This window comes from Pleurodeles waltl, chromosome 8 (genome assembly GCF_031143425.1).
Source record: "Pleurodeles waltl isolate 20211129_DDA chromosome 8, aPleWal1.hap1.20221129, whole genome shotgun sequence".
NCBI classification, from domain to species: domain Eukaryota; kingdom Metazoa; phylum Chordata; class Amphibia; order Caudata; family Salamandridae; genus Pleurodeles; species Pleurodeles waltl.
In genome coordinates, this window is record NC_090447.1 from 1,388,801,398 (window position 1) to 1,388,823,848 (window position 22,451).

The 22,451-nt window shown below is 41.4% G+C and overlaps 1 protein-coding gene across 1 annotated transcript in view; it reads right to left on the reverse strand.

The window, feature by feature from the left end:
* HEPHL1 (hephaestin like 1) overlaps positions 1 to 22,451 on the reverse strand; it is a 420,608-nt gene that overhangs the window by 190,829 nt on the left and 207,328 nt on the right. The window contains exons 8-10 of the mRNA XM_069202431.1: positions 13,707 to 13,838; positions 11,555 to 11,766; positions 290 to 440 (exon numbers count right to left, since the gene is read on the reverse strand). Of these exons, the coding sequence (XP_069058532.1) occupies positions 290 to 440; positions 11,555 to 11,766; positions 13,707 to 13,838 (495 nt within the window). The remainder of the gene's footprint in view (positions 1 to 289; positions 441 to 11,554; positions 11,767 to 13,706; positions 13,839 to 22,451) is intronic.

Sequence of the window (22,451 nt, forward strand, 5' to 3'; positions counted from 1 at the left end):
AAACTACTGAGCCACCTGACAGCGCAGTAATAAGCAATTATGAATCTATCGATGTAGGGCCTTCCAGGGCTCAGTCTTGGATACTGAAGGGGAAGTGGGGGAGGGGGTGGGAGGCGAAGGGCGAGGAGGAGGGCTGCTCCACGTGCCAATTTTATGTTCATGTTTACACCTTTATTATTACGTTATGGTTTATGTATTTTCCCAGCCAAAGAGACCGGAACACTTTGATAAAACTCAATAAAATCCGTTTGAAAAAAAAGGCTGCAGAGGCTTTCAAAACATAACTTACCATGCATTTTGTTTGATTCCTGGAAATGTTCATCTTCTCTGTTGATGTTTAGTGGATCTTCAATGAACAACTGAATATTTTTCTCAAGTAACCAGCTCAAATTCTCATCAAAAATAGTAAACAGCAGGTAAAATTCTTTGTTGATCCCTCTCTGGAAACGAAAAAGAAAGATTGAAGCTTGTGTTTACTGTTTCTTCACAAATGTCTGGAAAACCTGTTGTTCTTGAGGTCTCCTAGGTACAAAATAGGGAATAGATATAATTACTACCGGAAGGAAAAAAACTGGAAGCTGGACATCCAAAAAGAACGCTCCCCTTTCCAGCTATAGCTACCCCTACAGGACAACAGGGAAGCATTCTGAGGCTGCCAGCTCCAAGTCCATCCAGAGTTCCTCCAGTGTGCAGATGTCCCTGGGGGCCACATCCCAACCCACCAGCAACAGCCCTAGCTTAAGGGCAGGCTCTGGATAACTTAGGGAGCGCAGCCGGAGAAGAAGACTCCCCTGAAGATAGGGCAAAAACTGCTTTAGTCTCTCTCGGTGCATCTCCTGCTTCTGCTGCCATTTGAACATGCTTCCCCAGGCTAGTTCAAGGGAAGCTCATGTAATGGATTTAGTTGTTCAAATGCACCCATATTCCCTGTACGAAGTTCCGTCTAGCACCCATTCACATATGTCTCATTCCTGAATCAGGAGGGTATGTTCCTGTTCAACAAATAGTGTAATTTCCAAATCTCTCACCATTGCAAGAACCCCTGAGCAGAGAGCAATAGACAGAGGAACAACTCAGAGAAGAAAGCCTCTTTGTGTTTGTTTGATGCATTTGCGTTAATCTGTGTGATCTGTATATGTGCCGATGTGCACGTAGCAATAAGGGATTGCCCATTACCCACCTGTATTACATTAGTTGCCATAAAATAATCCCCCTTTGCATTGAATCAAAACCCCTTTTTGTTTTGGCGTTGGCTGAGGAATGGAATTGGACAGGCTATAAGGGTGGAGGTAAACTATATGTCCCTCATTGCAGAAGATGGGGTTCTTGAAGGAAAGTTATTCTTATTTCCTGGGCATCTAACTACTTCAAGAGCGCTCCAATTTTGCTTGAGTAGGGAATTCAGGCCCTGAATACTTAACAGGCCTACCACTGGGTGTTTCCTGGATTTGGAGCTCAAGTCCTTATAGCTATGGCATCGAACAGACATGCTTAATTTAAGAAAATGTGCAAAGAATCTAAAAGCACCACAGCAGATTAACAAGTGGAAACACAACCCAAAAGAAATCCCACTCTAAAGAATATAAATAGAGAATAATTTAATGAAAAAATGACACCAAAACAAGGAACTGGGGAACTAGAAATATACATTTTTAACGTTTTAAATTAAAATAGCATGGAAAAGAATTAGGTGCCAACCTTGGGCATCAGCTTGCGCTTGGCTGGTACCTAGGTGCAAATTAAAGCCATCTGTGATGGATTGCAGGTCGGATACAGCACCCAGGCACATTCCAATCAGACGTTCTACCTTCCAATGTAGTCGCTGAAATGGAAGTCAAAAATCCTCAGAGCGGCAAGGCAGCAGGCTGTGGCCAAGAATGACTCCACAACACTGGATCGCCGTCCGACAAAGTCCTGGTGATGCTCTTTATTCTTGGCAGAAAAGCTCAGAGTGTGACAAATTCAAAATTCACGCCCAAGGAAGGTTCTTTGCCAACCAGATACTTTTGGCGCCTTTGCGCAATGAAGATTTCTACATTTAGACTTAGTCACTATTCTGGAGCTCAGATTTCAAAGGCGAGGCCAGGGTGCAAGCTGTAGCCAAGGGCTTCCTAAGGCTGGGCACGTTCTCCGGGGGATCCAGCTGAAATTGATTTGCTGCTGCGGAAAAGCTCTGAGCGGAGGCAACCGAATCTTTGGCCCAGCAGCATACACTTTAATCGGACCGGCTCGGCAGGTTTATCCTGGTCCAACAGAGGTCTTTGGAGCCAAAACGCTTATAGCCCTAGCTTTTTCAGGATGTTTAGGAAGAGTACAATTTGACCTAACCAATGGTCCCAAGACCTCAGGAATAGCACTTGGGGTTCAAGATTCACTCCAGCAGAACCTATTAGCATGGTCCAGGGCAAGTCCAGTTGGAACTGGTCAGCTAGGCTCTTCAGGAAAAGGGCTTCTAGCAGCTTGTTGTGTCCCTACAGGAGGTCAGCCAACCGACCCTGAGTCTACTTCTTTGTCCTGGGTAAAAGTGGGAGCCAGCCCAGGATTTCAGGTCTCCTCACAGGACTCAACAGTAGGTGTAGTTCCATTTCTGTCATCCACAGGTCCAGTAGTTTTCTGAAGAAGGCACCCAGGGGTGCCACATTTATGACTGGCACTAGCATGTTTTTGGGGTGACTCCTGGCTCCTCTCTGAGGTCTCCATAAGTACGCCCAGCATTTCAGGTCTCCTCACAGGTCTTAACAGCAGGTCCAGGGTGTTTCTGTCTTCCACAGGTTCAGTAGTTCTCTGAAAAGGGTGCCCAGGAGTGCCAAATTTATGCCTGGCACTGCCTGTGGGTAGAGTGACTCCTGGCGTCTTGCTCAGAGTTTTCCAAATGTATATCGTGAGTGTGTGTTAATTTTTGGACTTAAGCTCCCCATTCTTCTGTTGCAGTTCTGCCTTTTTTGACCCAATGGGTCAATAAAAATGGAGAAAAGTGGAAAATAAGGGCACCTCATGTTACTGCCTTGGCATTATTCCACATGTTCCACGATACCTTGCCCTCAGTATTTTCTTGAAAGTAATGTTCTATTGATCCCTGGGTAACCCTGTCCACTTTTGCAGCAGTTTCTGTGTGCCTTGCTGCAAACAATTTCACAGTGACCCTCTCTGCACAAATCCAGCATGGCAGAAACGTTCTTCCTCTGTGCAGAGCTCCTGTGGACACGCCAGAAGTGAGTCCAGAGAAATGAGCAACCCCTCCTCTGTGGTCACTCAAAACCAGTTCTGGGGGCAGTTTCTCTCCCACTAGGAATGCTCCCTGGCTGTCTAGAGGGCAAAGAAGGGGTCAGGCCCAGGTGTTAGCTATATCTGCCTGAGTCAGGGTAGGCCTTTCGATGATATTTAAGTGCCTGGGCAAAGCCCAGATGAACATCTCGTCAGAGGTACAGAACACCTCCCCACACCTAAGGACCCACACCCAAAGGCTGTCTCGGCTCTAGAAACAAGCTCAGACCTCAATGTTCTATTCAGGTCCTGGGTGACAGTTGGAAGCTCATGCAAAATGTTTTTCTAGAGGCTTTAGTCCGGTAAAAGGGGACTTTTCAAAAGAACCCTTTACAAAATGTTTAATACAAATCCGACTTTACTACCGAACTGGCCGTTTAATAAATATTTTAAAAAGTCCTAGAATTCAATTTGTAACTGTTTCCTAAGCAGAGATAATAAAATTAAATAATGTTATAATCTCCCAATGCTTTCCAATGGAACAGCTAACCTTGCTATATTGAGAATAGAGTACTGTTTGACTCCAAGAACACGTTTAACTTTAAACAATCAAATATTCTACTTTGAAGTACCAGGCACCCTGCCTTATGGGCACTTAAGGTCAACTTTAAAGGAAGTGTTTAAGGCCCATCAAAATAGGTTATTTTGACAGGTTGAATTTGCATTTTAAAATCTGAACAGCCAGGCTACTGTAGTAGGCATTCAGTCATGTTTACAACATCACTCAAGTGGTGGCACAATAGGTGCTGCAGTCTACTACTAACATTTAATGTATAGGCCCTGGGTATACTTTGTACAATATACTAGAGACATACAGATAAGTTAAATATGCTGATTAGGAGTAAAGCCAATTTCAACATGTTTAGGGATCAGAACACATGCACTGGGGCCTGGTTTGAAACAAACTCATCATCAGGCAAAAATTGGGGGTGATCATGTAAAAAGAGAAACATTCCTAAAGTAATACTAACCTTGGGATAGAAAAGAAAAATAATAGATGTGTTAGAAAAGGGAATAAAAGAGGCCAGAGACAAACCCCAGACTACTCAGGGGTGGAACTCCAGTTCCAGTGTGCTGAGTAAAGGGCAGTTTCTCATAAAATGGTCAAAACGCAAACAGCAAATTATTTAAGTGTATGTAGTAATACTCATAACTACTGTACCCCAGATCCATAGTTAGTTCAGAACACGAATAATGGTGCTACAAATGAAGACAAGTGTTAGAAAAATGGCCCGTCATAACAATGTGCCAGAGTCAATTTACCAACACCAAAATAACATAACAAGATAGCATCTACACGGGGGGTACACCCATATGTTACTATGGTCAGTCCTCTTTTGAGGTCGCCCCCGATGCTCCTTGTCCTGAATCCAGTGAAGATGACATGCATTTGTTTTAGCTTTACAGGGAGTGCAGAATTATTAGGCAAATGAGTATTTTGACCACATCATCCTCTTTATGCATGTTGTCTTACTCCAAGCTGTATAGGCTCGAAAGCCTACTACCAATTAAGCATATTAGGTGATGTGCATCTCTGTAATGAGAAGGGGTGTGGTCTAATGACATCAACACCCTATATCAGGTGTGCATAATTATTAGGCAACTTCCTTTCCTTTGGCAAAATGGGTCAAAAGAAGGACTTGACAGGCTCAGAAAAGTCAAAAATAGTGAGATATCTTGCAGAGGGATGAGGCACTCTTAAAATTGCAAAGCTTCTGAAGCGTGATCATCGAACAATCAAGCGTTTCATTCAAAATAGTCAACAGGGTCGCAAGAAGCGTGTGGAAAAACCAAGGCGCAAAATAACTGCCCATGAACTGAGAAAAGTCAAGCGTGCAGCTGCCACGATGCCACTTGCCACCAGTTTGGCCATATTTCAGAGCTGCAACATCACTGGAGTGCCCAAAAGCACAAGGTGTGCAATACTCAGAGACATGGCCAAGGTAAGAAAGGCTGAAAGACGACCACCACTGAACAAGACACACAAGCTGAAACGTCAAGACTGGGCCAAGAAATATCTCAAGACTGATTTTTATAAGGTTTTATGGACTGATGAAATGAGAGTGAGTCTTGATGGGCCAGATGGATGGGCCCGTGGCTGGATTGGTAAAGGGCAGAGAGCTCCAGTCCGACTCAGACGCCAGCAAGGTGGAGGTGGAGTACTGGTTTGGGCTGGTATCATCAAAGATGAGCTTGTGGGGCCTTTTCGGGTTGAGGATGGAGTCAAGCTCAACTCCCAGTCCTACTGCCAGTTCCTGGAAGACACCTTCTTCAAGCAGTGGTACAGGAAGAAGTCTGCATCCTTCAAGAAAAACATGATTTTCATGCAGGACAATGCTCCATCACACGCGTCCAAGTACTCCACAGCGTGGCTGGCAAGAAAGGGTATAAAAGAAGGAAATCTAATGACATGGCCTCCTTGTTCACCTGATCTGAACCCCATTGAGAACCTGTGGTCCATCATCAAATGTGAGATTTACAAGGAGGGAAAACAGTACACCTCTCTGAACAGTGTCTGGGAGGCTGTGGTTGCTGCTGCACGCAATGTTGATGGTGAACAGATCAAAACACTGACAGAATCCATGGATGGCAGGCTTTTGAGTGTCCTTGCAAAGAAAGGTGGCTATATTGGTCACTGATTTGTTTTTGTTTTGTTTTTGAATGTCAGAAATATATTTGTGAATGTTGAGATGTTATATTGGTTTCACTGGTAATGAAAAATAATTGAAATGGGTATATATATTTTTTTGTTAAGTTGCCTAATAATTATGCACAGTGATAGTCACCTGCACACACAGATATCCCCCTAACATAGCTAAAACTAAAAACAAACTAAAAACTACTTCCAAAAATATTCAGTTTTGATATTAATGAGTTTTTTGGGTTCATTGAGAACATGGTTGTTGTTCAATAATAAAATTAATCCTCAAAAATACAACTTGCCTAATAATTCTGCACTCCCTGTATTTGTTTGTGGTCTCTGCTAATGACCTTGGCCAGGTCTGCAGGTGGCTGGCCGTGTGTTCTCATCACCCAGTAATCTCAGTACTTGTTGAGCTTCTTGTTTAGTAATGACAGTGTGCAGTTTGCCTAAATGTGTATAAAAGGTGAAAGGGAAACCCCCACCTGCAGGGGACATTTGCCAAGAGTAGAAATGTGGTAATTTTTCGAATTTTTGTTTTCTACTCAACATGTAGGAAGAGACATCCTGCAAGATAGTGTTCCCTTGACAGTGGATGTTATCCAGGCGTCTTGCCACTGTAGCTATATCCTCTTATCCTGTAAAAATGAAGGTCAGTCATGACATCTGAGGGAAGGTTTCTCTGTTGTTGGAACACCAAATAAGCCCTATGGGTCTAGATCCAATTAATATTTCAGTGCCTTCCTACATGGTGAGTATGGACTAGAACAGTTCCTGAAACATGATCTGATAGGTTTGCGTCAGATTATGGACATGGCAATTCCACTGATCAGTATGTTGTTGCAACATGAGCAATTTTCTCCATCGTAATTTATTCTTCTTGTAAAGCCCAGTGAGGTTCCTCCCATGACCCTTTCATGCATCTTGACCTGGTTGCGATTGCGCTCCATCGAAGTTGATTAAAATATATTCACTTTAGTTTTGATGCTTTTTAAGTGGCGGTCAAAGTTCAAAAGGGATTAGAAACATCTTGGTGCAGTGATGTAATATCCTCATGTAGTTCTAGGATAGCTGAATGTTGGTCTTGGTGGCAGGAAATTGCAAATCACACACAGTTATTGTCTGAACAGAGGGAGAATCTAAAAGGGACATTAGATTCCTTGTCCAAGGATGCTCAGAGCAAAAGCATCAATTACCAATGGAGTTTGGGGAGTTTTTGTTCGCCATTCTGTATTACAGTAAATACAGTCTTATAGGTGTGATACCACTTGAAGTTTGCTGTTGAAACACTGGTCTGAATGCAGTGGACTCCTATGAATATCTATCAAGTAAGCCAGAGTCCCTGCACTGCTTAGATGCTATGTATGGTTACAGGAGACCCCAACACTATGCTATCCCCAAATAGATTATCCCCAAATAGATTGTTCAGTAAAGGGCTAACTTCTTAGATGCACAGAATCGAGGCATGCAGTGACTGAGCACCATTAAACACAGAACTATGGGACCTCTGTGGAAGACCTTACAACAATGGAATGTTAAGACGTTTGTGGACTCCACTGAATCACTACTGGAGGCCAGGATTCTACCTTAGCAAATGCAGGAGAGTATGTGAACAATTTGTTCTTTCAGGTAGCATCACTGACTTTTGAGTTCAGTGTGTTGGCAGAGCTGGATAAAACAAATACAAGAAAGATTGGGGATGCCGTACGTGAGTATGTACTTATTTATCTATATATTTGCTACTTTACTCCTACTGTAGAAGAAAGAAAAAAAAACGTTGACTCTATCCAATGCACTACTCTATGTCTCACCGTATACCTCTCTCAATATAGCTTCTGCCTCCTCACTCTGACTCACCCCAAACCTTATTCTACAACTATAATCTCCAAAATAACCCTCTCTAGACCTGTCCGTCCTCTATCCCTCCTTTGATCACCCCAAACCTAATTTTACTACTATGACCTCCCAAATAACCCTTTCTAAATTCCTCCCTCACGTATCCCTCCCTTGACTCATCCCAAACCTCATTTTACTAGTATGATCTCCCTAATCCATTTCTAGAGACTCTACCCTTCTCCATCTCTCCTTTTACTCATCCCAAACATCTTACCACTATGATCTCCTAAATAACGCTTTCTAGACTCTTCCCTCTTCTATCCCTCCCTGCCCTTTCCAATACAACTAACAGATACCACTCAAATGAACTCCTATTTCCCTACACTAATTTACCACTAATCCTTTTTGGGTTTGGGCGTAGTGTGCTACCATGCAAAAAGCACTTCAATGCCTCGTCAGGGGTAGTAAGTGCTATATAAGTACAATTAAAATTCTCAGAGATTCATATTGTTGAGCAGGGCCAGCATATTTGGTATTTACAATGTGTAAATTGGGATATGTGTAATTTTCTATAGATGTTCTTCACTAATTGTCACCTATAGCATTGTAGGATATTAAGGGTGCACCTCACCTAGCCATCTGCCACTTCTTGTGGGCCAAATCAGCGAGTTGGGCCACAAGTTTCTTACAGGGTTGCTGGAACAATGTTCAGAGTGGAGGTGCAGCAATCAGTGTTACATCAACGAAGTCATAAGGATTGTGAAAAATCCAAGCATCATACAAAAATCAAGTGTAGCAAATGAATTCACCGGGCGAGTGATAAGGGTGTACTATGTAGGTAGTGGTGCTTTTTTTTAGCACACTGTTGCAAATGTATTACTAACGCATGATGTGGTAGTGCACTGTGAATTACATAAAACACATTTAATATTAAAATGAGCACTACATTTACACAGATAGAGTTTAACTGATAAACTATATAGCACACATAGGATATGTGTGGAAATCGGGTATAAAGAATATTTAATTTGTGCATCACCAAGTCTATTGATTTGTATTGATCCTTTTAAATCTTTTTTCTACTCACACCTAACTATTTTAAAAAATATTCTTCATTTGTGCTTTCCTAATTGCGGATACATTCAGAAAAATCTGTACAGTTCATTTACAGGTATTTAAAGTGTGTTGTGTGTTAGAATCAAAATGATATCCTACGGCCTTTCTTTCACACTTCTAACCCCATATAGTAATGCCACTTTTGGCCTGATTTAGAGTTTGTTGGAAGGGTTCTCCATCACAAACATGACTAATATCCTATCCATCTTATCACAAGTGCCAAACAATATAATACACTTGTAATAAGGCGGACTGGATACTTATCATATTTGTGATGGAGTAACCTGTCACCAAACTCTAAATCAGGCCAATAGTTCACTTTACTAAATCCTCTCACTTTGCAGTTTGAGAAGGCAAAGTAACAACTAATCTCCATTTTAAAATACTAGCAGCAATGTATCAGGAGACATAACCTGCCATTTGACTTCTGTCTCTGAATGCACAGCAAATGTGACTAGGTTTAAACAAAATTGAAAGGCATATTTATTGCTCATTTCCCTTCAGGACTCTAGCATGTTTATTTTGGGGGTGCTGCAATATTCCCTGTACTTTTACTTCCAGAGCCGGTCTCTAATGCATCTTAATCCTACCTCAGCTCCCTTCCCCAGACCATTTGGTGGCTCTAGCCCATGCCAGGTCCCACACAAAGCCTTACCGCCAATTACAGGCACCCCCGCGGCACATCTCGAGTCAAAAGTGTAACAACGGATTTTCAGCGATCCCCCATCGCTGGGCTCTACCAAGCACTGCAGTCTTGATTTGTGCAGCTCACTTCACTTCAATGTAAGAAGCAAGTTTTGTACTTGAAGCAAGCCTTTAAATGCTGCGGGTCCCCTGATATCACCGCCTGTACCCCAAACATTATACACTATTCAATAAGACTTACACTAAGTGCAACCTAGTCTCTCATACTAAAACACATACTACACATCCATCATCACATACAGTTACACACACACACCACTACAATCACATATACCTTCAAATGTGAAATTAAAGTTTTTGGTTCTTCTTACATTTTGTTCATAGCACCATTTCAGAGTTTTATTAAAATTGTGTGGTTCACAAATATTAGCTTGATATTTTCATTTAACCATTATAGTCACTGTTCAAGCTTGACCAGCAGAATAGGGCTATTAAGACCAGTGTTCATAAACTTTAGAGGTCTATAAAGCCATTCTCTGTCATCTCAGCTGCACATTTTTCTGTCTTAATTTTCTGGCTCAGAAAAGTGTTTGCAGCAGCATCCAAAACATTGCGGCCAACTTTGAATAGTTTTCAGAATGAAAACCAAAATGGGTCACTTACCCCAGTAAATGATTGCCTTTTTTATACACATTAAGCACAGACCCAACGATTTCGCAGTCTAACAGCATCACAAACAGTGATCTAATGCTTTCTCACAGTATAGTGTCATTGTAGGCACTGGGCCATTGATTTTTCACAGTACAGCAGCATCGTAAGCACACACCCAATGATTCCTCATAGTACAGCAGCAGATTCTCTTATCCAGGAGTCTCCAACCAGCAATTCGTGAGCTACCAGTAGATCTCTAGCATTCCTGTGGGTAGCTCTCCTGTGTGCAACACAGTTTACTAATATAGAAGCTTTTCCTTGATTGAATTGTTATAAATACAACAATATTAAAAGCATGTACTGAAGATAAAAATGTGTTTTCATAACTGATAAGTGGATGTTAGGCGTAAAATGAAAAAAAAAAAAAAAATTATTTAAAGCTTTTATTTGAGTTGGGGAGATGTATTACTCAAATTATTACCGTGGTGCCAGGGTAAATGCAGCCTTGATTGTTATGTATTGCCCATGTAGAGGCATTTCCAAATTTATAATGTTTTTACACTTTATTGCTGGATTATCTGCCTAATGCATTGATGGGATCACTGCTGACAATCTTGGATCGGTGGTCTCTATTACATCACTAATATTAGTAGCTCGGGGTGATTTTCAGGGAGCACAAGTAGCTTCTTTTACAGAAAAGGTTAGAGACTCCTGCACTAATCTCATAGCTACCGTCCATGAGGAATGCGTGCTCTGTTGTTGTCAGTGCAGTATACGTTTTGAGTACAAGGAAATTACAAATACTTTGAGTTAGTCAATATCATATGAAATCAGGGACGCTAAAAAATAAGTGAAATATGAAGAAATACGCTTTCTAAATCACACTAAATGACATTAGTGAAAGGTTTTGGTACGTAAGTTAATTTTGCAATTTTGTAGCTCCCCATGCTACACTTTTCCTGTATGTGCAGCTTAAGAAAACCCTGCCACAAACCAAAAATCAAAGCTACTAGTCTTGACTCAGATTATTTGCTCCCAGCTATAGACGGGAAAAACTTACTGATTTGATATTAGTTCAGAATGCAACAGCAATATGTATGAGAAACTAAACAACACTGATTAATCTTCCTAAAATTTGCTGATTAATCTTCCTAAAATTTGTATCAGTTTACCACAGATTTTTTTTTTTACATCAGTTATGGAACACAAGAGTTAACAGCCCTAGTGACAAGTGGCCCAGCACCCATGAAGAAAACTGCACTGTCCAATCACTGCATGGCATTTTTTTTAAACTATAAGCAATTAGGACACAGACTCTTAAGGCAGAAATAGGTTTGAAAGGTAGATATGCACAGTTCCATTTCATGAATAAGAAAATATACAAATGGTAATTGGTCTCACCTGTGTTCCATCATCATTTAATGTGTTCTTCTTACAGACAAGTAATGGACCAACAAGACCAGAGTTTGTGTCCATAACTCCATCCACTGCAGAGTAGTACAAGTAGGTAAGGCAAGGTGGATCACTGTTTGTTGGACCTGCATTTTCCGGTACAGTCCATGTGTATTGGAAGGTTGCTCCATGTTCAACTTGTGAGCCAGTCTTTTGAAGTCCTTCATAAACAACAAAAACATGATACAGCCAGTGCAAGCAAATCCATCTTTTTGCAGCTCACTCCTAATTCTTTGCTCTTTACATTATACCTTTACTGTGGCAGTAACCTGCTGAACAGACTCAACCGCATGTGATCCTTTTAAACAATACACAAGCAAGAGGTGCTACGCCTATTTAAAGACCCATGAGGTTAGGCCACTAACAAAATTAGATACCTCAAGGCTCTGTTGTATGCAAACAATTCATTTTTCAGTAGTTCTAGTTTATTAATTATGGATGTGTCTTGTTTTATAAATTCCTAACTGCAGAAAGTTCACCAATTTAAAAAATAAATGAAAATGCAGGATGCTCAATAAGTGAATAACAAATCCTTTGAGTTTAATCAACACTATATGAATTCAGGGTCAGTAAAACGTAACAGCATGATGTTCAATGCGCTTTGTGAGAGATATCCACCACCCATTTAAAATGCTTAATGTGGTGTAGTGTTAAAACACAGTTTGGTGATTCTGGATATGAAATTGAATCAAACAATTGCAGTTCTAAATTTTTAGGCACCTAGTCTATTTAACAAAGCACCAGGGACTGGAAATGAAGATCTTTATGTGCCCTGTCAATGAAACATGTGGGTCATATTCTATGCGTTGCAAGGGCAATCATCACAAGTTCCATTTTTGATTAATTAATATGCCCGGGGGTTTACTAGCCATGCGCTTTATGGAATATGTTGCTTGACTGGGAAGTTGTGGACAAGTTTCAACCCTGGGGATTTGTTCTTCTGGGAAGCCTACTGTGCACAGCGAGTGTCTGGCAACAGAGACAAAATATACTCCATATAAAATTAGCCCTCCAGATTTGGTCCTCAAGGAATGTGCCTCAAGCGTAGGATTCTTACACTCATTTTATGCGCAAAAAGGGTGGTATCCTAGTGGCATAACAGAAGCCCCTGTTATTGCGCGCAGCCCTGGGCTCCAGGGTCCCCCTCAGAAAAAGTAGTAAGGTGGTGGGCCCGGGAGGGGGGCCCCTCCATGCATTTTGCAGGGAGGGGGGCTCAAGTTTCTGTGGTAGCCTATTTCACGATCCGTGGGATAATGCCAGTATCATTACTCATCTATCAAACAGTATCCCTCAACAGACTATTGCAAGTCAATGACATTTGTAAAGCACTCGGCTGCTTCGCATATGCGTCCCAGCACTCAATTAATAAAAATTAATAGTGAACTATTAATTTCAGCAGCACTAGTTTGTTAATTAATTTTTACCTTCAGATTATTAACTGAACTCAAAAAAAATAAAAATGCAGGAGGCTCAATACAAGGAAATTACATATACTTTGTTTGAGCTAGTCAATATCATATGGATTCATGGACACTAAAAAATAAGTACAATATGAAGAAATACACTCACTAAATCAGACTCTAAAGGACATTATAATCTATAATCATCCTCAAGTTTGTTCCAGTTTATTTAACCTGAGTTGGGCCATTAACATAATATATACCTGATAAGTCTAGGTACATTAATACGAAAGAGTGACAGCCTCAGGCGGATTTGCAAAGATATAACTAAAGCATGCCTGTCCTTTGACAACACACAAGCAATTTTTTTTTTTTTTTTTTAACTTATGCTCCTATTCATGAGAGGGATGAAGCTATTACACCAAGTAATGTGACAAACTCACAAGCATGATGGCTTGTGTGATTTTTCAGACTTTTCCTATTGTACCTTTCAAAATCCTCCTAATGGGAAGGATCAAGTAGAAGGATTTACAGAATGGAAACATCTTCCACAACATGTGTGTTGTCAACATATGTAAGGTTCCAAATCCTAAATGTAGGTTTTGGCAAAATCCACAGTTCCCTTCTTCCGCCTGGGCATGTTATATAGTTACACAAGGCGTGCAAAACACGTCTCAATTGGAGGCCACAGGTCTACTCACCATCACCATACTCTGCCCCTTCAGAGGACTTGCTGTAGGCTACCCCATGGGGTACGATGCTGTAATTTCTTTCAGCTTGGTTTGAAAAAGTCACCAACGCTGTATCCCCCACTTCCATTTTGATGACTGGGCCTTAAGAAAAAGTTTAGGTTTTAATAGTTTCTTTCCAGTGTGCTCAAGTGAACACATACCATTAAACATAACATAACAATAACTGTTGGGCCAAACTGGCCATCCGTCAACATTTAGGCTACCACATTAAAAATGAAAATCATCTTTCCACACTTTTAAATAGCATAAGAGAAGCAGAAATTATATAATAAACTACAACAAAACAATCCGAAAAGCAATTTTGTTTGTATACACTGAGATTTAAGCTTAGCGGTCTTTTAGGTCTTATTTACATACTGATCAGCCCCCTTTCATTAGCCATTGGTTGCATGTAACAGCCATTGAAGATGTATGGTTTAGTTATTGTTTATGCATATAGTTATTTTACTGGTGTAGGAGTAAGATGATACCACATAGGATGGAACGCACTTTTTTAGATTTCCTTTTTTTTTTTTCTTTCACACCTATTTGCCGATTTGAGGAAACCGCTACGGATGTGCACTGCAAAGGGATACTAGAGAGATGCCAGTAATCCATCAATGATGCAGGATTCGTAGTAGCAAAAGATCCTATCTGCCTGAGCCAGGAACTGTCCGAGTCCATCCATTTTGTTTGTAGCCGGGTCTTATCCCCTCCCGCTGTACCTCTATGCCCATGTGCCTGGTTAATAAGATGTCAAACATAGAAAATTTTGAAAACAAGGGGATATATTGTAAATTTGTTTTGCAATCTTCATTCATTGTGCTGCAACACCATCACCACACGATAAAGCATATAAAATACTGGAACAAACTCAAGTTTTGTATGCATTATTGGTTGCTGATGGTGTTGCAGCACAATGAATGAAGATTGCAAAATAAATTTACAATGGTTGGGTTGAAGCAAAAAGTGTCCAGTGACAATTGAAGGGGTCACTGTTGAAAAGTAATTGTTTAATTTATCCCCTCGTTTTCCACATGTTATATGTTTGAAGCCCAGGAACAAGGGAGGTATACTAGCATCACCCTTATTAGGTCTCTTGCACTTGGTTAATTAGATGGGCTCCACCAAGTAATGGGAACATAGGACTTGTCCAGTGCAACACAAGGCACAACCCAGTGCTTGTCCATTAAGGACTCAACTTGTCTGTTATCTAGCTTCAAGTTTAAAATGCTCTGCGATTGGACAGGTGGTAGAACTACCCGCTCCACAACAGTTAGGTAGCCTTCTAGAGGTTGATAGCTTGACAGATTAGGGGTGATAAAGCAGGCAAGTACTAGCCAGTATTTCGAAGGAGCCATAAGGGAACCGATGTTACAAGCTCACAAGCCAGCCTGCTCTCCCCCTGCACTACTGCTAAGGTCTGAAGGGACTGAGGAGCAGACTAACCTGGCTACTTCATACTCCTGCCTTCCCACTGATGTAAACCATGGAAGCAGACACCCAGGCAGAACTAGCAGCTTTCGAGGGAGAGGTGGGTGGCAGCAGGACAACTACTTCCTTCTCTTGCTTCTCACTATTAGTGTTCCCCCACGGATGAACCTCCGCAAAGCAAGAGCCACGCAAAAAGGTGCAGGATGATGAGATGCATAAGGAAAGTCACAAGCGGGAATACAATAGTAAGAGCTGCAAGAGTGAAGCCACAGGAAATGGAAGTAAGCTGCGGAATGAGTTGCAAAGAGACGTGGTGTTGAGGGTGGCAAAAGGATGGCTGAGGTGCAGATGGGGGCTCTAGGATAAGATGAATACAGGAGGGGTACAGGATGAGATGTGGATTAAAATAAGATGAGAGTGTCAGATGCTGTGCTTAAGGACCAGCTGCAGAAAAAGTAGAAGAGCTGGCACAAAGGGGGCTCCAGTAAATTCTACCATAAGTGAGGGTATTGGTGCCCTTGCTGCCCTCAATCCTCCTTACATACATTGTGCTGTACAGGGATTCCATGGGAATGTAAAAGTACATCTGTACTGTTATAGATGTAACAAGTGCTCTACTCCAGACGTTGTTAACCCGAGGTCCGACCGATAAGTTTACTTGTCATCTACGCAGGAGGTCCTTAACTGTTTAGAAAATATAATTTTCAGACTAATAAAGTACATAAGCATGAAGAGCAAAATGTATTCTTGAACCTTTTAAAATGCTCAGGAATTTGAAATTGGAGGCAAGAAATTAAGTAGGTATCCTTAACTTTCCTGATGGAAGCAGCATAGGTAGAACAAACATAATTTATTAGGGAGAACTGGTGGGCTCAAACGAAGCACTGATATGTTCCGACAAACAAAAGAAGCATTGAAAACAAGAAAGACAACTTGATATGCTGTAGTTTGACATACTGCTTCATCTTTTAGGAATAACGCCCAATGATGGAAAGCTACAACTTTCTAGTTAAAATTGAAGTTCTAATTTTTGGTATTTTTTGCTTGTGAATTAAATTAAATATTTCCTAATTTGTACATGTGTTTGATGCATACTCATTTCTGTATTTTTGTGCATTGGTTTTCATTTCAAAATGTAGAAATTGCTCAGGTGGGGGTCCCTGTATTTCAGTAGTTATTTTTAGGGTGTCCACAAAACTACAAAGTTTAAGAACTGCTATTCTAGTTGATCCTCAACTGTCCGCAGCAACATGTTGACTGGTTGTGCTATCCCTGCTCCTGCATCCGAGGTGTTAAGCTACAGGTACCAAAGTAAGAATTGCCCATAAAAGGCAGAACTAGGGCTGAAGCTCAGGGAGTGGGAGGGGAAAATGCATAAGGACAGGCACTATATGGTACTGCTAAAGGACACAGTAAACACTTATGCAAGCAGCTGTTGTAAATTACCTCAAAAGGCTAGTTTCCTTACAATATCCCTTGGTGTTGTGTATTACGTAACATAAGTGTCATCATCATTGTGTAAAAACCCACAAGGGAGATTTATATTTTCCCACTGATTTGAAATATGATGCTTGATATTTTAGGTTAGAACAGCAAAGGATAACAAAAAAACAAAATTGATGCTGTTGTCAGTCAGGAACCTCCCTTCTAATTAATAATAGTTGCATAATTGCTAAGAGGTCCTGTCATAGGTAACATCCTGACCATGTCCTGGTTATTTAGCCAACAGCGCTGTGCATTCAGGGATTTTCAATAAAATTCAGCAATTACTTATATGGCCTGAAAAAAACACAAAGGCTTCAAAGAGATGTTGACGTACTACAAGTGTCGATACTTGATAGCTATGTATCAGGGGCAGCAGTGAGAGGTAGAGGGAGTAGCCTGTTTTCAAAATGAGTTAGGGAAAGCTGAAGAATGACCTTAGAATAGGGAGACAGGAGGATTACAATAATTTGGCGGCACCTAGAATGGAGACCCTGACAAAGGATGTGGGCTCTATAGTTGAAAGATTGACAAATCTTGAAAATGAAGTGCACCCACAACGCTTATTGGCAACCTCAGTGATGGGGAAACTTTCAGTGCTAAAGCATATGGCAGAAGTAGGCCTCATGAGATGCAAGGGCCATGAAAATAGATCCCTTTTAGAAGAAGCAGAGGGTCACTTTCCAGGTCTTCATCACAGATCTGTCCTCTCAGTTACCGTGAGACAGCCATGCATACATCAGACATGACAGAGTCCACTAGGTGGATCCAAGAAGGGTGATTCATGACCAGCTACCCACAGATGTCCTAGGAAAATTACTCTACATCATGGAGAAGGAAGAAATCCTCAAGAAAGCGGGGATTAAAGAAGAAATTTCCATGAAGGGGCCCATGTCATCTCTTCCACAGTTGCTTGACAGCCACCTTGCAGAGGAGGATTGCCTTTAAAACAATCATAGAAAAGCTACCACTGAATAATATCCACTACAAATGTACTTTTACATTATGTCTTGTTTTTGAGAAGGACAATGAAGCATTTTACTTCACCAACAAGATAGAGGCTGCTACATGTCTGGATATCACATTGTTAGACTGGGCCTCCATTCTGTTCGACCAGTGTAATTGTCTAACGGCATGAGAGGAGGCTGTGAGAATGAGAAACTTTGGCTTAAAGGCAACACGCATAAACGAGAGGCCATGCACCCTCAATTATTGGTGTTCATGTGTAGTACTAGGTGGGGTGAGTCTTGTTTTGCTTCCGCTACCTGCACCCACTAAGGCAGAGCCTATAAAGAGCACCTCATCTTGGAGTTTGTTAGAATATTCATGCTTTTTTAAAGTCAGTTGGAGTAGGGTTTCTTTTGAGGGAGCAAATAGGGTTCCCCTGCATGGTGAGGTCTAATTACTACACACCACATTCACCAGGGAAGTTTGTCATGGATAAGCTTCCATAGAGATTGGGTATCTCTAATAAAAAAAACATGCTTTTTTTTAGGAGGGCAAAACAAGGGTAAATTTACAAGGTGAAATTTACATCTTTAAATGTTAAGGGTCTCAACAGTCTTTATAAAAGATCTGTTGTGTTCCTTATTATTGAACAACATGTTATTGTGTTTTTACAGTAAACACCAACTGTACCCCCCCTTGGAGGATGGCCACCTTAAAGTGGTTGAGGAGCTTTTGTGTCTCAGAGACCTGAAAATCTATGCCAGGAGTTTAGGCTCCTAGAAGGGTTACCCAAGCTGAACGGGTCAAATGGTAGATAGACCAGACAAAGTGCGGGTTGGGCACAAGGCTAACAACCTTGTACCACAAAAAAAGCTTTTGTTATGGAAAGAGCAGTTGCTATAAAGGCAAACAGTAAAAGTAGTAGTAGTAATATTAGTAGTAGTACAACTGTATTGACTTGATCAAAATAGAATGAAGCATAAACTACACTCATCAATAGCCATACGATTCTTCTGCTCACCCTAAAGATAATGGGGTTGCCACTTCCCTGGCATGCCTCTCTCAACTTTATATTATTAGATGGTAACAAATACTAGAAAGAGAGGTTCTTAAAGTTGACAGGTTTGTCGGCCTCAAAAGGATACGTTTGAAACTAATGCGTTACCACAAAGGGCAAAATGTCTTCTTCTGGACTTCTTGCATCACCCCTCTAAGAGCGCAGCAAGAGTCATCATCATTCTGTGAGACTTTAACTTGGTCGGAGACCCAGCATTAGGCAGAACAAGTTATGGGCATGGCCCTATTTATAGAAATATGAAATTTGGTATCTGAAGTTAAGAAAATCAAACAGCAATACAGAAATCCCCGTTTATAAAACTCTAGTGTATATTAAGGGCCAACTCAAGAAGATGCTAGGAATAGACTGGGAATTGTCCCTCCGGCAACTTAAGAAACAATCATATGAGATCAGTAAAGTAGGAACTCACTTGCATTCCAGCTTAGGGGAAAAGTGGTAAAAGGTTATGTTCAAGAAATATTTACAGATATTCTGTGAGAGATTCTCTCACATGAGGGAAACCTGATGAATTTAAGACATTTTATACAAAGTTGTACACAGCTGAGCCTTACTTGGTTTCATTAATTGCCTGAGCGAAAATATGAAGGCTCTTGCCCTCCCAAGCGCAGGTGAGATTGCCATCAAAAAGATCCAAGGATGGATGATACATGCTGATCCCTAGTTATCTGAACATGGTGGGTAGCCAAGGTACCCGAGCGCTGCTGTGGACGAGGTCCGGGTTGGGCATTGGGGCCTTAAAGGGAACAGGCCAGTTTTGGACCAGTTTACTGATGGGCCAGATAAGGCAGTGAAATGATTAAGTGCATGGGCAATTCAGGATGGGAATTATCTAAGATCTTGAACATAGAGGAGAAGGTCAGCTGCATAAAGCAAGACTATGTGGGTGCCATCTCCTTAGGGGATTCCCCAATTACAATCAATCACAGAGAGTTAGAGCCAGTGGTTGTATTGCCAAAGCAAAGAGCAGCAGGGATAGCGGGCAGCACTAGCGGGAACTTCTGTGGATTGGTACGCGGTCCGATATAGAGGAGCCTGTTTTGACCCTGGCTACCAGCGATGTATATAGTATGCAAACTAGTCATAGGAAATGGGGGCCCAATGCCATAGCGAAGTAATGTCACAAACAGGAAGGACCACTCTAGTCGATGGCCTTTTGTAAGTCCAGTATCAGACTTCCCACGTTTGACCACCGGGCCGAGCATAGTTCATGATGCAGAAGAAGTGTTGGAGGTTCAGGGAACTGTTGCAGGCTGGCACAAACCTGTTCTGGTCAAAGTGGATCAGGGTGAGGGTCATAAGTGCTAGGCGATTTGCATGGACATTAGCCAGTATCTTATGGTCAGTGTTTTAGAGGGCAAGGGGTCTGTAAGTAGGTACTCAATTCCACAAGGTTCATACTGGGTTTAGGGAGGGAAACAAGTCGCACCTTTTAAAGGGAGATGGGAAGGTAGGCTGATTGTAAAGCCTCGTTTTAAAACTCCTGTAGCCAGGGCACCAGCAGAACACCATAAGCCTTGTAAAATTTGGCAGGTAGGCCATCAGGACCTGAAGACTTGTGGTTGGCCAATGCCCTGATAATGTCTTGAATTTCGAGTAAGGTTATGGGGTCCTCAATTTCCGTATGTTGGCCAGGAGTGAGGCGGGCCAGGAGCATGTGTGAAAGAAAGGAGGTGATTTCATGTGGGGGGTGCACGTAAGCTGGAGCCGTACAGGGCAGTGTAATGTCACACTAATTTGTCATGTATATCATGCTGGGTATATTTCAGACTACCTGTACTGGAGTGCAGTGTAATGATGGGCTGTTGTGGCTGTGCCTGACGTATCAGCCATGCCAAAAGAGCTGGAATGGTCCACTGTGTAATGGAACCTAGCTGAGTTGCCGGCATAATTAAGGCGGGGCAGCTGCTCAAAGTAAGGCTCACCTCATATTGCTTCAGCTCACAGTCCACTGCACATTGCTGGATAGTGGCCAACAGGTTCCCAGTTGGACTAGGAGTGGAATTTCTGTTCTGGGCAGGATGCATCACCTGGATATCATCTTCCTTCACTGACAGCAGCATGGAGCTTTATTTTCAGAAAGCTGAAGTATCCAGATTATGGCAAACAAAATCACTGTCCATAAGAGTGCCTGTGGACTCAATGCCCTCCTATAAAGCAATGTGCCTGAGATCTGATCTTAGTGATTGTCTCCATAGCCTTCCTAAAGAAGACATACTCTCACAAAGAAGGGTAAGGACCATATCACAAACATCTTCAGCCACCAGGCACAGACCCAGATGCATGGTGTACAGCACAAACATGAATTCAGAATATCTATTACTCTATGAGCTCCAGACAGTGCAGCTAAGAAACATAAAGAAGCAGTCACTGCTCTGCGTATGATGTAGTCAACACAGTTTTAACAAAAACAGGTGCATGGACCAGTTTTGAGCCTACATACCGAAATAGACCATGTCCCTGATAGAGCCCTAGCATCAACAAGTTCAATTTCCATTCCTACTTCCTCTGTATCAAAATAAGCACTGAAAATGATGAAGCAGAAACAATGCCCGACACTTGGCAAACTTACCTGCTCAAACTCTGCTGACCGTATTAGATGGAAACATAATAAGCAGTGCTCTTCTTTCTTTCACAGAAGACAGAAAATGCAATAACAGTGAATGATGCACAGGACACAACATTAAAGTGCTTTTGGCAACACTCACATATGCCAGGCGGGAGCAAAGTTCCTGCACTGCATTCAAACAAAGACCACAGGCATGATTAAAATCAATTATTTGCAGTCCCCACACTGGCGTTGGTCCAGAGCATCCTGCAGGTCATGAAATGTCTTTACTATCTCAGGTAGTTTTTTATACAGCATCATTGCTTCCTGTCACCAAAGATCCATAACTATCAATATGCATATTCATTCCTTAGATGACTTCTCCCCTATGATGAGGCTGAGCAAGATTAGACATAGATAAGACTCTAATGTCACAATAATTGGGTTAATTCCCGGTTACTGCTTGTTATCTCGACACAAGAAGATGGACAGGCCATCGCAACACTGACTTCTAAAAACAGAGCACTAAGCACCTCACAAGATGTATTATACCACAAATAGAAAAATCTTAATTCAGACAATCTTTGTCATTTGTCTAAAGAATAGAGCTGCAGGAAGGTATATTGAGTGTTCATAATTCAGCTTTTATCTGCTGAAATCAAATCATAATGAGGTGCAAACTCATCCCCATCTATGGTACATCTTAGAAATGCAGTAGGACTTGACCACTGGAAAGAGAAGTTGAGTGCTGGAAAATTAGAAAGGCAGGAAGGTGAGGGAAATATGCTACTTGTTAGAACAAACTCAAGAAAAAGATACAGGGTACATACATAGTAAGGTAAGAAATAGCCACATTATTTTAGGCACTTGAAAAACACTATATCCTTGATTGTTTGCAAAGCATAAAACTCTAAGCACTGATAATCAATGATTTTTACAGTCTTTGAAAACTGTGGAAAACACTGAAAAAAAACACCGAAATTTACAAAAGAAACTGAAAACTGGAAATCCTTGCCATACTGTACTTTTCCCCCCTATCACCAGACAGCCTAGTGAGAATACTAATTGAAAGGTCCACTTTGAAATTGATAAATTAGGGCCCCAAATGAAGACAGCACTGATAAAAAAAGGTCCTGTTGAGATGTGGTCTACCTGCGAAAGGAATAGTGACCTGACAGTGCACATCCTATCATTCCAGTGTGAACCAGATTACTAAAATGAGGTGAGA